Source organism: Lutra lutra, chromosome 8, assembly GCF_902655055.1.
Source record: "Lutra lutra chromosome 8, mLutLut1.2, whole genome shotgun sequence".
Lineage (NCBI taxonomy): Eukaryota > Metazoa > Chordata > Mammalia > Carnivora > Mustelidae > Lutra > Lutra lutra.
Window position 1 is genome coordinate 19,718,692 of NC_062285.1, and position 16,611 is coordinate 19,735,302.

General features: G+C 35.2%; 1 protein-coding gene across 2 annotated transcripts in view; it reads right to left on the bottom strand.

Moving 5' to 3' along the window:
- The window catches only part of PLXDC2 (plexin domain containing 2), a 489,244-nt gene that overhangs the window by 158,282 nt on the left and 314,351 nt on the right, over nucleotides 1–16,611 (bottom strand). For both annotated transcript variants that reach the window (XM_047740347.1, XM_047740346.1), the window contains one exon: nucleotides 8,129–8,251. In XM_047740347.1, the coding sequence (XP_047596303.1) occupies nucleotides 8,129–8,251 (123 nt within the window). The remainder of the gene's footprint in view (nucleotides 1–8,128; nucleotides 8,252–16,611) is intronic.

A 16,611-nucleotide genomic window follows, 5' to 3' on the forward strand; every position in this document is an offset into this window, starting at 1 on the left:
AACAGTAGCAGAATATATATTTTACTCAAGAGCATGTGGAACATTCTCCAGGACCAATCATATGTTTGGCCATAGGACAAGTCTTAAAAAATTTACAAAGACTGAAATTATATGTTTTTTGACCAAAATGGTATGCAGCTAGAAATTAAAAGCAGAAGGAAAACTGGAAAACTCACAAATATGTGGAGATTAAAAAACATCTTCCTAAATAACCAATGAGTCAAAGAAGAAATCAAAAGGGAATACTAAAAATATCTTGAGACAAATGAAATTGGAAACACAACATATCAAACTTTATGGGGTGCAGCAAAAGCAGTTCTAAGAGGAAAATGGGGGATAGCCATAAATGCTTTCATTAAGAAAAAAGAAAAATCTCAAAGACAACCTAACTTCACACTTTAAGACAGAACTAGAAACAGAACAACAAACCACGCCTGAAGTTAGCAGAAGGAAATAATAAAGATCACAGCAGTAATAAATTTAGTGGAGACTCAAATGAAAATAGGAAAGATCGATGAAATAAAGAACTGTTTTTTTAAGATAAAAAAAATTGACAAAATTTTAGCTAGACTAAGAAAAAAGAGAAAAGACTCAAAAAAAAAATCAGAAATGAAAGTGGAGCCTTGACTACTGATAACACAGAAGTACTAAGGATTATAAGAAAATACTATTAGCAATTAAATTATATGCCAAAAAATTAGAAGAAATACATAAATCCTAGAAACATACCACTACTAAAGACCGAATCATGAAGAAATAGAAAACCTGAACAGACCAATTACTAGTAAGCAGACTGAATCAGTAATTAGAAAAAAAGGGAAAGTCCAGGATCAGAGGGCTTCACTGGGGAGTTCTAGCAAACATTAGTAGCAATCCTTATTAAATTATTCCAAAATGTAGGAGAGAATCACTTCCAAATTTATTTCACAAGGCAAAATTCAGTATCTTTTCATGATAAAAATGCTTAACAAATTAAAGATAGAATGTATCTTAACATAACAAAGTCCATATATAACAAGACTGTAGCTTACATCATTCTTGAGAGTGAAAAGTAGAAAGCTTTTCTTCTAAGATCAAGAAAAAGACAAAGATGCCCACTCTCTTTATCCAAAATTGTACTGGAAGTGATAGCCAGAGAAATTAGTCAAGAAAAAGAAAGAAAAGAAATCCAAATTGGGTAAAAAGAAATAAAATTGTCTCTGTTTGCAGATGATATAATATTATAAAATAGAAAACCCTAAGGACTCCACCAGAAAACTGTTAGAAATAATAAACAGTTTCAGTAAAGTTGCAAGATACAAAATCAATATACAGAAATCAGCTGATTTTCCAGACTAACAAAGAACAATCAGTAAGAGAAATTAAGAAAAGAATGCTGCTTATAATGACTTCAAAGAAAATAAAATACCTAGGAATAAATTTAAACAAGAAGATGAAAGATCTGTATGTTGAAAACTATAAGATATTGATGACAGAAATTAAGGAGACACAAATAATGTAAAAATATTCTATATTCATGGACTGGAAGAATTAATATCATTAAAATGTCATACCACCCAAAGCAATCTACAGATTCAATGCAATCTTTATAAAAATTCTAATGACATTTTTTCACAGATATAAAACAGAATCCTAAAATTTATATGGAGGCAAAAAATATTCCAAATAGCTAAGCAATTTTGAAAATGATAAATAAAACTGGCAACATAACACTTTTTTTTAAAGATTTTATTTATTTATTGGATAGACAGAGATCACAAGTAGCCAGAGAGGCAGGCAGCGAGAGAGGAGGAAGCAGGCTCCCCACTGAGCAGAGAGCCTGATGCGGGGCTCGATCCCAGGACCTTGGGATCATGACCTGAGCTGAAGGCAGAGGTTCAACCCACTGAGCCAGCCACGTGCCCCAACATAACACTTTCTGATTTCAAAGTATTACAAAGCTTTAGTGATCAAAACAGTAGGGTACTGGCATAATAACAGACACCTGGATTAATGGAACATAATAGCCCCAAAATAAACCTGTTCTTATATGATCAATTAATTTTCAGTAAAGAAGCCAAGAATATACAATGGAGAAAGAATAGTCTCTTCAATAAATTGTGCTGGGAAAAGTCAATAGCCACATGCAAAAAAGCAAAATTGAACCTCTAAATCACTGTACACAAAAGTAAGCTCGAAATGAATTAAAGGCTTGACTTTAAGACCTGCAACCACAAAAGTCCTAGAAGAAAACACAGAGGGTAAGCTCCTCAATGTCTCAGTAATGTTTTTGGATTTAACAGCAAGGAAAGGCAGCAAGAGCAAAAATAACAAGTTGGGCCATGTCAAACAAAAAATCTAGACAGCAAATGGAATCAACAAAGTGAAAAGGCAGCATGTGGAATGGGAAAAAAAAATTTTTTGCAGATCACATACCCAGTAACATGTTAATATCCAAAATATGCAAGGAACTGATATATCTAAATAGCAAACAAACAAAAAATGGGTAAAGGACCTAAATAGCCATTTTTCTAAAGATGATATACAAATGGCTAACAGGTATATGAAAAGGTGCTCAATGACACCCATCTTGAGGGAAAAACAAATCGAAAGCACAATGAGGTATCAGTTCACACCTGCTATGATGTCTATTATCAAAAAGAGAAGAGATAACAAAAGCTGGAGAAGATATGGAAAACAAGAAAGCCATGTAGTCTGTTGGAAATGTAAACTGTCACAGTCACTATGGAAAACAGTATGGAGGTTCCTCAGGAAACTAAAAATAGAACTACAGTATGATCTATTAGTCCCAGTACAGGGTATATACTAAAGGAAACAAAATCACTTCTTGAAGAGATCTCTGTATTTTCTTGTTCACTGCAGCATTATTCGTACTCGCCAAATATGGAAACAACTTAAGTGTTATAGACGAACGGATAAAGAACACATATGCTGGAATATTATTCAGCATTTGAAAAGAGTGAAATTGCGCCTCTATGACCACAGAAATGAATTAGAGGGCATTCTGTTAAGTGAAATAAGCCAAAGAGCGAAAAGGAAAAACTGCATAGTATCACCTATATGTGGGACCTAAAACAAAACCAAGCACAGCTGAACTCATACAAATAGATTTTAGAGGACTGGTTGCCAGGAGCTAGGGGATGGAGAAAATAGGAAGAGGCTGGTAAAGCACACAAGCTTTCATTTACACTACAAACAAGGTCTGAGGATCTGATATATAACACGGTGACTGTAACTTCTAATACCATGTTGTCTAATTGAAATTTTCTGAGAGTAAAACAAGTGTTCTCACCAGGAAAAAACAAAAAAGCTAAATATGTGAAATGATGAATATGTTAATTATCTCTGTGGTGGGGATCCTGTTGCAATGTATACCTATATTAAATGATCACCTTGTACACTTTCAATATAGAAATGTATTCGTTTCTTTGTGGTAAAAATTCAGATGTCCCCAGATTTTTAAAAATTTTCTCTAGGTGCTTTTCATCAAAGGGAATACCTAACACATACCCTTACAACAAGTGAAAACCCAAGTCTCTTCTTTTTATGGGCATTGGTGTATCTAGACTACCATTTTTTAATTATTAGAAAGACAAGACGATAGTAATAGGCAGGAAACTTCCCATAAGCATAGAAGTACAGGGGTTTCTGATCAGGAAATGCCTCTGAACAGCATCTTTTTTCTCCTTAATGCATGTCTGCAAATCTCAAGCTCTAGTCTCTTCTTTATTCACTAATTTCTGTGAGGCACTTTGATGGTGCAGAGAAACACGGAATTAAAGGGCAGAAGACCTAGCCTCTGTCCTGTCTCTACTACTGTTTGCATGACCTTGGACACAACCTTCACGAACCCGTTTGTGCTCCTACAACATAGTGGAGGAGGGCAGAATAATTACTCCTTTCTAGGGATTTCTACATGAAATACAAGAAAATATAGTTCCCTCAAATTCTGTGGAAAAGAAAGGTCTACATAATTGAGTAATTAAATGTTCTTCATGCAAATTGTGATGAAGATATTCTTAATACATTTTCAGCAGCAGGCTTTTTAAAATAGCAATAAGTTTGCAAGTCAGTTTTTTGTTAAGTAGGACCATCAGGCTCCCCCAACATTTGTTAATTAAATGGTTCTACATACACACTGAGTGACTCATACATAACTGAAAGATTATTTAAGTGTAAATGTCATTAGATTTAAAGCTACATATCTCTATTCTGTTTTGTCAAATAAACAGTATTTCAAGGTTCATCTTATATTAAAAGTTACTGGTACCTAAAACTTTATGATCTACAAGATGGTGGGAGTGGCTTTTGGAGATAATCTTGTATTTCTCTAAGTAGCCCCTAACTTACCTTTGTTCTCTAGGTAGTGCCTAATACAGGTAGTAACTGGGTAAGTAAACCAGGAAAGCACTTTCTTTGGACAATTATGATGTAAGAGTATAAACTGCCAAAAGAAGAGAAAAATGAACGGGGGGCACCAGAGGGGGAGAAAAACCATGAGACACTGGGGACTCTGGGAAACAAACTGAGGGTTTTAGAGGGAGGAAGGGTGGGGGATGGGTGAGCCAGATGATGAGTAGTAAGGAGGGCATGGATTGCATGGAGCACTGGGTGTTATATGTAAACAATGAATCATGGAACGTGACATCAAAAACTAATGTACTGTATGGTGACTAACGTAACACAAATTAAAAAAATAATAATAATAAAAAAGATACAGATGTAGTGAAAAGAAGGGCCATCTGTACCCCAATGTTTATAGCAGCAATGGCCACGGTCGCCAAACTGTGGAAAGAACCAAGATGCCCTTCAACGGACGAATGGATAAGGAAGATGTGGTCCATATACACTATGGAGTATTATGCCTCCATCAGAAAGGATGAATACCCAACTTTTGAGGCAACATGGATGGGACTGGAAGAGATTATGCTGAGTGAAATAAGTCAAGCAGAGAGAGTCAATTATCATATGGTTTCACTGATTTGTGGAGCATAACAAATAGCATGGAGGACATGGGGAGTTAGAGAGGAGAAGGGAGTTGGGGGAAATTGGAAGGGGAGGTGAACCATGAGAGACTATGGACTCTGAAAAACAATCTGCGGGTTTTGAAGGGGTGGGGGGTGGGAGGTTGGGGGAACCAGGTGGTGGGTATTAGAGAGGGCATGGATAGCATGGAGCACTGGGTGTGGTGCAAAAACAATGAATACTGTTATGCTGAAAATAAAAAAAATAAATAAAATAAATAAAAATAGGGGCACCTCGGTGGCTCAGTGGGTTAAAGCCTCTGCCTTCGGCTCAGGTCATGATCCCAGCGTTCTGGGATTGAGCCCCGCATCGGGCTCTCTGCTCAGCGGGGAGCCTGCTTCCCCCCCTCTCTCTGTCTGCCTCTCTGCCTACTTGTGATCTCTGTCTGTCAAATAAATAAAAAAATTAAATAAATAAATAAATAAAAATTAAAAAAAAAAAAAAAAAGAAAACCAGGAATCAAGGAATGGAATTTACATTTCTAAAGAGGGGCTTTAGCATAGTCCATCTCCTGGTTTAGGGACCCAGAATCCTAAACCTTTTCTTTCACTATCAGCACAAAATCCAGTGACACTGTTCCTTATCTCAAAGATGAAGCTGTTATTTAAGCTCATCTCTCTGAGCCCATGAGTTGCTACACCATCCTATGTGCTTACTGGAACGGAGCTATTGGAATTGAGCATCCCTGCAGTGTTTATTGAACCCTAATCAAATTATCTCATCAGTAATGGATGCCAGCTTCTCATTTCCAAAATAAAAACAGGCAAATAGAATGAACTCAGGCCACTTCATGTCACCGTCAACTCCAAATTTACTGATTCTGTGCCCAGGCATACTTCTGATAATTAGTAAAAATTATACTTTTTAATTTGCTATTTCTAAACCATCAAATTATTTTTCTACAAAGTGTTTTTTAACTTATGTAGTTTTTGTGCATTACTATTCTGTGGCTCACTTAGATTTCAGCTATCATCTATGCTGCGCATAATATGGAAGCATCATCTCATTTTTAAAATCTAGTGCTTTAATGTCTACAGAAATATATTAGAAGAAATTTTCTGAACTGCTGCTATCTCTTTTAGAGAAATTTTGTTCTCCTAAACTATTGAATTTCCCACCCTTAAGCGTTTTTTCAGTGATCCTAATTAATCGAAGTTGGAAATATTTCAGTAAGTTGCTACTGTATAAAAGAACTTTGTGAGCAGCCTTACAGTATTCAAAAGTGTTTCATTCATTTAATAAAACATGAACAAAAATGACAGTTATCACTGTCATATTGTGGGACCTCAGTATTCCCTTTGGTCATTACACAGAAGATAGTTCAATAAAGTAAAATATAGTAACTCTTAAGTATTTTTAGAATTCTTAGAATTAAAAAACTATCCTATATATTTATTTTTTTAATTTATTCATTCACTGAATAATTATGGAAGACCTACTATGTTTTGAGTTCTTGTGTTAGGCAGTGAAGAAAAAATGATTTCTTATAGTCACTGTCCTTGTTTTCAAAGAATTTAGTGCCCAGTTGGAGTGCCATCTATTAATTTTTAAGAAATTACTCAAACAAAAGTAAAATTCAAATATTAAGAGCTACCTAGGAATGTGGTATATGAGAAAGTATATGGAGGAAGAGATGAGAGACTGACTTACTATGCTTTATGATTTTGATGCTAATATTATGAAAACTGTCATTAGAATCCTGTGCCCATTAGTGAATGCCTCCAATATCGCCAATAAGTGGCATAGCTTAGAAAAGAATCAACTTTCTTCAAATCATTTTCTATTTACTAGGGTGATTGTGTAAGGAAGTTCATGGAATAAGTTTCAGATAAGCTTCTGGCTGTAGTTCTGACTCAAGTATACTTACAATCTATTCGTACATCTTTGGCATTAGCACCTTAACCTTTTTCTAAGAGGTAGGACAGAGTGTAACAGTGCTTAAAATAATAGGAGAAGGTAATTATTATGGCTAACGTGGGAGTTACTTCGTACTGGAACATACTTTAGTGTTATTCAAGTTGTTTGAAATGTGTTTCTCAAGGTGTAGAACTACCTATGTTTAGCTTCCTTTTTCATTTGCTATTTTGACCTGTAAAATGGCTTCATCACACTGGTCAGACGATAACTTTTAGTAAAATAATCACATTTCCTCAAAGCTGCTGTCACTATTATGTCTATACTACCCATTAGTAAATTTCCTCCTTGGTCTTTAAGATAAGAGTAGAAATAACGGTTCACACCAAATAGTTCCATTATTTTAAAAGATGAAATTGTCATTTGGACAAATAAATACTGTTTTTATATTATAGAGTACAGAAATTTCTATCTTTACTTTTCCAAAACAAACTTTTCTTTTCCTATTTTCTCTGCCAAAGTTACAGCCTTCCATAAGATCCAGATATGAAAATCTATATATGTCTTTAGAACCTTACATTTTTTAGATTTGAATAGCATTTAATGATCTAGTCCAGGTTTTCTCTATTTTATATGTCCCCAGAAGAAATAGTAGGGATAGATTGTCAGGGTCCTTGCTAAATCTTGGTAGTCTCTATTTCCTATTTTAAAGTCAGGAGAACTTAATTTTCATAAGTGCATTTTAACTTTCACTACCTTATTTTTTAAAAGGTGTGTTCATGTTATGGTATATATGTTTTGTAAGTTTTGGGAATTTAACATCAATATATTATGTCATTTGCCTCTATGTGAAGATAATAAATTATCCTTATTTAACTTTTTTTTTAATTTGCAGTAAGGACTCACAGCAAATAGCATCAAATAAATGTATCTGCTTTGTTTGAGATGCCATTTACAGCAACTCATTTATTATAATGCCTAACAGATGTTAACAAATATTTGTTGAATGAATAAAATATTTGTTGAATGAATAAATGAGTGAATGAATGAACGAGTGACTCTTGACTATACACTTCAATCCACATATCAACAGGTACAGTACAGTATTTGTCATCGCAAGGCATTTGCATCAAGCACTTTCTAATCCAATTTACCAAAAAACCTCCAGGTTAACAAAACATTAATATGAATCTGATTATCAATATTTGAAAGTACATATTCAGTAAAGAATAGGCTAACCAATACATACCGTTATCAAAATATCTGACTGTTGAATTTCTGGATACACTGGGATCGAAATTTGCCATTAAAGGTGCTATGTACTGTGTGGCCGTTAGCATTCGATGTACAACTTCTCCAGTGTATATGAAACCTGTCATTGCAAAAACATGAAATATGTTAAGGAAAAGCCCAGATGAAGTTTTACCTCCAAACTTAATTGCAGTCATATTTTGAAAATAAAATATCACAGTAGCTAAAAAAAAAAAAAGGCATATAATTATGTCTTCATGTCTGATCAACAATTAGGCCTGTGTTAAGTAACAAAGTCTCATAATTTTATAGTACCTTGTAGACTGGTAAATCAGAAATCTAGAATATGCAAAATTTTAATTGTGGGAAACGTGACTATTTTCTGGAAGATATCATTAGGCTAAAAAGGCTAATCCAGTAGGTAAGTAATTCAAATATTCAATCTGCCATTATTAATCTCTTGTTATTTTAACACTAGCTGAACATGCAAGTCCTTTTTACAAGTGAGTGAGTTTTCATGAGGTTTAACTGCATTTTCATGAAGTTTAATTGCATTTTTCAAACTGTAATTTCAGTTTGGGATATCCATACATGGATATCTTTAACATTAAGATGCAAAAAATGTTCTGGACCTTACTTTCAAAGTTGAAAGAATGTTTAACATCCATGGAAAAACTTGCACATTTCTGATTTTTAATAAAACTAGAACTGTGTCAAGAAGAAAAATATGACATGTTGCAGATAAAATCATAAAACACTGATAATGCACAAATGCCACTTTATATACAGAATTATCAGTTGCAGCTTATTCTAGTGGCTGGTTGATGAGAGAGAAGTAACTATGAATAACTTCGTATTGAATTAACTTTCAATAGCTCCTATGTTACAACTCTGCCAACTTCCAATTATCCACACTGGCTTTATTTATTTTGTGGATTATCCATGACAAATTGTTAATCCTATACTGACTTCCTGCCTCCAAGGTCTTTAGCTTCCTAAAAGGAGAGTCAGCTCAGGGAATGATAACTAATTTTAATATTAATCTAAGAAATGCACAATTAAGAACATTTATTAAGTAGGCACACACACATATAATAAAATAAAACCCAAAGCAAATTATTTGTGATAATGCAATTGCAATGTATTGTTTAGGCAATCACAGGTTAACTAGACAACTGGGACTACTGTAAATCATTTTTCTGTTTTTCATAAGAATTAATGAATTAAACGAGCAGGACTTAAAAAACCCACAAAATTGTGTTAAAGCTTCTGTTACCTTACTTCATGGTCTGAATAAAGCTTTCATTGGTGCACTGTGGTCTTTATCCTTTCAAATTTTCAGTTATAATTTCTGGGTAAGTTACTCAAAATTTAAAGCTGCAGTTATTTACTTTGAAATTAATTTCTGTCTTTCTAGCAGTGTCTTCTCTCCTTTGACTTCCTTTTCATTTTTCATCAAGGTGTAATTGAATTTTAACTATTCACATTTAAAAATGTATTTTTAACTAGTGAAATCTCTACCATGTATTTTAATCATTGATTATTTCTTGTTTCCCAAATGCCAAGTGATGTCTTTCAAAATAAATTCCCCATGTCTTGAGCAGAATTTTGTACATTTGCAATTTCACATAGCTCAAGTGTACTGAAAGATATCAAGATAGGGTGATACAGTCATTGCTTTTATTTTATTTCCCTGTAAATTTTCAGAGTCACCATCAATGTTCAAAGCCAATATCACATCCCTAAAATTATCAGGATGAAGAATAACTATTTTTCAGGGCATTCGAACTATTTTTTTCTCCTATCCTCACCAGCATGCCATTATAATTTCATCATTAAGGTGGATACAAAAATTCTGTAAAGAAAATATTAAATTATACTCTCAGAATATTCTGTAAGGGATAGTGGCTCTGGAGAGTTATTTCTCTATTCTGTATTCTCCATGTACTAATGGAAGAAACTTCACTTAATTTAAAGAAGAAAGGGGGCAGTGATTCAAGGAAGTATAATTGTGAGTCCACATAAAATTAACTTTCCAAAGCAAGTCTAAGAAAAGCAGCAGCAATTCCCAGGAAAACATTTGCAAAAGGCAGGACCATTAATGATTTCAGATACCCAATTCTGACCGTTAATACTTCAAAAATATATATTTTTACTCCTGGCTGTTTCTACATAGATTTGGAAAAAAAAAAAAAAAAAAAGAAAAATTATTCTCCATTCTCCATAGCCCAGGTTTCAAATCATGCAAATCCTTAACAGCTGCTTCATCAGGAAAAAGTTTTCCAGAACTATGATTTCCCACATTTCAAAGATCAAATCTCACATCGTTCCCACAGAAATAAATAAAAACATGGAAGAAACTATAAATATATAAAAACTATAATTATAATTCTGGATTCGTCTCTTATTGTAACATTAAAATAAATGAGTGCCACTGTTACTGTGAGTAGCGCAGTTGCTACAACTGCTAATAACCAGGACCGGCTATCATGATTGCAAACATGTCTGCCCCTACTCTCCATCCATTACCACTATTGCCATGGCCACCACCAAGAACAATGTGAAAAATCACCCAAGGATGCGAAAAAAACCCCACTTATTCCACAGCATGAGTTGAATTTTGTGAATTCTGAGAACACCCACTTGTTTTCTATTGCAAGCCAATTGCCAGTTTTGGGGGACCAAGGAGTGAAACGCTTCATGGGGATGGGTTCCACTTACTTCCCATTACATTTCTAAATTTTGAAAATGTCACATCAGCAGCAGCTAATAACTGAGTGAGAGAGAAACAGGCCTGCTGACAGCAGGCAAGTGTGATTAGGTATTGAATAAGAACCTGCTACACAAATGTAAGAGCGCTTTTGTGGAACAAAACTTTTCCGAAGCCTCAAAAGCACTTAGAGCTGCCAATGTTCCATTTAGACATTTATCTCTTTTCTTTGGCTTTTTGGGGGCATGCTCAGTTGTGAAGAAAAATACGTATGTCATTTTTCTGGTCGTTCACATTTTGGAGTAGTTCAAGAGAAAATATTTTTATTATTTTTTTCAAACTTGATTGTAGCCATGCGAAGGGCTAATCATAAACTATCTCCTTTGATCACTACATGGTTCTTATTGAAAAGGAGTCTTGGGGAAGAAAAAACCTGTTTTCTTTGTGAAAATTCCAACACCTATACTTTAGAGCACGGTTGTAGTCACTTCAAATCCTATTTCGGCCTCTGTTCATTTAATTGGCCAATTCTAGAGACAGAGGTATCTAGAGATACCTCCATTGCAATCCACAAATGAGACTTAAATCGGTAGATGAATGACATATGAGTACAGAATTTATTTAATGATATAAGCAAATGACATCTTAGTGGTGTGACTAAGTTACTTGACATCTTTGTGCCTCAGTCCCCTAATCCATTAAATGGGGGAGTAATCATGAGGTTGTTGTGATGGTTGAATGTGTTGATACATGAGCAGCACTTAAAAACAGTGTTTAAGGTAAACATTTGCAGAAAATAAGCAATCAGTTAAGTTAAATAAGAAACAATCATTCCCTCTAATTCTTACCTCTTGAAGTCTTTTTGTGTCTAACATATACGAGTTGATTGGACTTAAACTAGGATGTTTTTATGACTTCAAAACTATGCTTCATACCCAAATGGTATGATACAGGTTTCTTTGAATTATTCTAGTTTGGATTAAGGTACACCACTGACTCTAACTACAGGGCAACAGATAATTAAAAGCTTTAGTGTCTAAAGTTCTACATTTGAGATAACTTCCCTTCCCTTACATTATGATGTAGTATGCACCTTGTAAAAATATTAACATCCTATTGGCTGCAAAACGTTGTTTCATTTAACTGGATGTGTCATAGTAATAAAGGCTATATTTGCCTGTGAACATTCCATGAAACTTTAATGTGCAAAGGGCTACATAAAATATTTTATTTCATCATCTTCCAGTTGATATTTTTGACCCCAGAGGAAAGGTTGGAGCTAATGTATATGCCTGTAGGGCATTGAACATTCATAGTTAAATGCTGCCTTTAGAGTACAAATGACTGGTGTATGTCACCATGGTCACCTGTGGGATGTCCCTATACCCTAATCAAATAGATCTGAAATTTATGGTCCTTGTTCCATGAGGATTTAGAGAACAGATTCCTCCTACTGACCCCTCACTAACTTTATATATGATCTGTTCCCTTTCACCACCCTATTTCACTGGGTCGTGTTTGTGGTTATTGTTTTGTCAAATTGCTCAGTATTTGTGGCAGACAACTTGCTGGAAGCAAACAAGTCAAGTCTGAGCGTAATTCAATTTACATTCTGCACAAATACCATTTTATGAATCATAACACGTTCTATAAACTACCCCCTTTCAGACAAATATTTGTTTGTAGTGAAGTCAGCCTTTTAAACAAAACCATATGCAGCAGGAATTGCTAATTTGAAAATTAAGTTGTTTTAAGTTATCGGGTAACGTTAACTGTCTGCCAGCTGCAACCATACAATGACAGGTTTCACATCACAGGCTCTTTCTGGACAAAAATGGCTGCTAGCAGACCTCACAGTTCACTGTGAGGAGACTGGTTTGTACACGTGACCTAGATGGTTAAAGAAAGAAGGAAAAAAGATAGAATAGCACTTCGAGGTTCACGTGAACTTACTAACTACTGGCTCCTGGGAAGTGACTTATAATATTGTCACTCACTGAATATTCTCACTTTATAATTCCAACCAGCTGTTAAGGTAAAATATATCAAATATATTTTCTCTAATAAAAAATTTAAAATATTATGTTAAAATAAATCGCATCTCCTAGACTCCTTTATTTCACTGACTTAAGGCATGATGGGAATTGCAATTCACAAAATCCATCTCTTGGAAGAAAAAAGAAGCAACAATTGACAACCTGGTTATTGGCTGCGGATTATATTCAGAAACTGCCAATGTAGAGATTTATGTTGACCATATAAAGTGCTTCTCTCCAACTCCAAGGAATGAGCACAAGCCACAATTGTGTAGATGAGGAGGAAGAGAGACTTTTGAACTGCTAACAAAATTGTAGCCTGTGGTTCTTGACTTCTCCATCTTGTTTCTCAAATATCAATGTGACTTGTTCTCAATGCAGGTTAATTCCTAGCGGTCATTGTAAATAGCACCCTTTGTCCCCCTCCTCCAGATGCCTCTGATTAGGCAGGATTTCCAGAGATGGGTTCATGCACACTGGAGACAGTGTATGATAACCCCTGAGGTTGTGTAGTGTGTGGACATCACGACTTTTCAAGAAAGCAATGATTGTTCTTGTTCAGCTGAGAATCAAGCTCATTCCCTCTGTTCAGATTGATTCAGGTATTATTTCCAAAGCCTTACTCCTATGTGTGTGGGGGGGGGGTAGGTAGGAATTGGAGGGTTTCTCTAAATTATTTATGCTTCCACACTGGGGATTCAGGGATCCTGTTGTCAAATGTTGGACTCATATGTGGCACCAAGTTATAGCTGGGAGTTACTCCCCAGCACCTGAGGGTCTGCTTAATTTGATGGTATGTTGCTCCATGTTTGCAAAGCCTCTCTCTTGAGTCCCACCTAGTCTCTTAGACCCTACTCCCTGCGGGCAGTCTTTCTAGAAGACAAGTACTTGGTTTTCTGACCTATGAATATTAACTATCTTTGGCAGTTCTGCCCATTTAATGAAATCCAACTTTGGAAAACTACATAGGATGCTTTAAGTTACCAGCTGGCCTTCCAACCATGTTCCATCTTGCTCTAGAGAGGGGCGCCCATGCCCTGCTGTAGCTTTAACTTCATCCCCAGGGGGTTCCATTACCATGAAAAATAATAAAAATTGCCCAGTCCTTTCCTAAGGAAATCCATTTTTTTAATGACCAGAAATAGCCCTGGAAGCAAGATGGCCAAAGACAAAGAGAGGCAATATTCAGGTAGGAAACTTTTTTTCCAACACCATCAGACCTTACTCTACTCATTCACTAATCTGTAGTGTTGCATAAATACCAGGGAAATTTAAAGTAAAAATTTTATATAACAAGAGAACACCTCCTTTGAATTCTTACCTGGAACTGACCTGTTCAGCCTACAGTTTACAAAACAAATTTTATTCCACATATTTGAAATTATAACTATGCCTCTGTATTTCTAAAGATGAGTTTGTTTCCGTTCCTTGCTTAGACATTCCTAGGAGATACAGAGACCTCATCCCTAAGTTCCCAGTCATGTCATAAAAGGTCTTGAGTATACTGACAATCTCTTCCTTGTCCTTCTGTTTTCAGTGCAAGAGAAATACCATTCATCTAGACAGGAAAGAAGCTCTGGAAGGGAGTAGAAGAGCTTTGTTTTCTCAAAGATCACCATCTGCATTGCACTACCAGGTCCAAATCAAGCACTTGCTTCTTCCTCTTTTCTAGCCTAACTAAAGTATTGTTGCCACGTATCGCCTCAGATGGTTTTGGTTTTAGTGCCTTTAGCATTTAAATTCTAGACCCAATCTACTGCCATATATATACTGTTTAGTAGATGATATTAAATAGTTTATGTGTGTGTGTGTGTGTGTGTGTGTGTATATATATATATATATATATATATATATATATATAATACACATGCAATGTATTTGTGTGTGTGTGTGTGTGCATTTCTCTCCATGAGGAGTCAAAGTAGACTGGACCAACCCAGGTTTGAGTTCATCTTTTCCAAGCTGTATGATTTTTTTTTTTAAAGATTTTTTATTTATTTGTCAGAGAGAGAGGGAGAGAGAGCAAGCACAGGCAGACAGAATGGCAGGCAGAGGCAGAGTGAGAAGCTGGCTCCCTGCCAAGCAAGGAGCCTGACGTGGGACTCGATCCCAGGACGCTGGGATCATGACCCGAGCTAAAGGCAGCTGCTTAACCAACTGAGCCACCCAGGCGTCCCTCCAAGCTGTATGATTTTATGTCATCACTTACTCTCACTGAGTTGCAATTTCTTCTGTGAAATTAGGTTAAAATTAATCCCATCTCAACAACACTGTTGTGTGCAGTGAAAAAAGACTACAGACATGTAGCTGCAATTCTACCACTCAACACATATATTTGGAACATCTGTATTGCTCAGTGACATTGTTTCAGAGTCAGAGTTCTGTGGAGACTCGTTCTGCAGCTAGATTCCTCTCCTCATCCACTCTTGTTCTCCGCAACCGTGTTCAGTTTCCAACTGTGCTACTTCCAGTCTCCTTGAGACATGTACCCTTTTATGGCCTCTGAATTGTGATGGCAACTGTATTTACCCAGAAGTTTTAGTAGTCTGGTCCCTTAAGAAGATAAACTCTCAGTGAGAGGGACAAAATAACCTTGCAAGAGAGTGTTGACTCAACTGCATATTCATATTACACTTTGGACTTTATAGTTTCAATATACCCTACAATTTGAACATTCAAAACACTAGATGCCCAAAGATAAACTCACTCTATTTGAGAAAAGAAAGGAATTTATGTATTTGATTTTGTGTGTGTATATATACATATATATATGTGTATGTATATATATGTGTATATACACACACATTTTATTATATATTTTTGTTTTATATATTTCATAATTTTATATTATATTATGTTATGTCATGTTATGTTATATTACATTATGTTATATTATTCATATACTTGTTGGTTGCTAAGAACCAACCTGAGATATTGACAGGAATTGGCTTTCAACACAGCCAAAGAAAACAAGCAAGTATTCTTCCATAGCAAAATGAAACTTCTGTTGTGGAGTAGCAGAGTTTTTGCATCCCTACATTATTCTTATTCTCTCTTGAGAGAGAGAGAGAGAGTCTTAGAGTATATAGATTATAAATCAACACGTGAAATGCATATTGAATATCTTAAAATCTGAAGTATAAAATCCTTAATTCCAGTTAATCCAGTTAGCTTACTTCTCTCAAAGCATTTAGGACATGTTTTTACTCACTTTTCTGACCCAGATGAACCCAATTCATCAATATCTTGGTTAATACCACCTAGACTGAGATTTTCAAATATGCATTTTTTTCAAAAGTATAATGTGTTCTTCCATAAAATTTATGAGGTCTGTTATAGGAAACAATGCAGTTACTGAGAGCAGTAAGAGACTGAAGGCACCCTTCAGACCTTCTTTCTACTCCATGCCTTAGGTTTCTTTTGCAACTCTCACTCTTGAACTAAATGAATAAGCAAATAAACAAAAAAACTAAGTTTATTCAGGGTCATCTCTTCCTAGTGTTGTCCCAGGGGAGAGTTCATTAGAAGATATATTCTTCCAGCACAGTTATTATACAGAATTACTTGCATTGATTTGGTATATGGTCACTGAAGCCAAAAAGAATAGAATGTGGTTAGTACTATCATTTATCTCACAGATTAAATCCTAATTCAAGTGTAAGAGATTCTATTTCCTATAGTCCTACTGTGAAAAAATTTGAATAAATTTACTTTGATCAAAATATGAACAAAGCA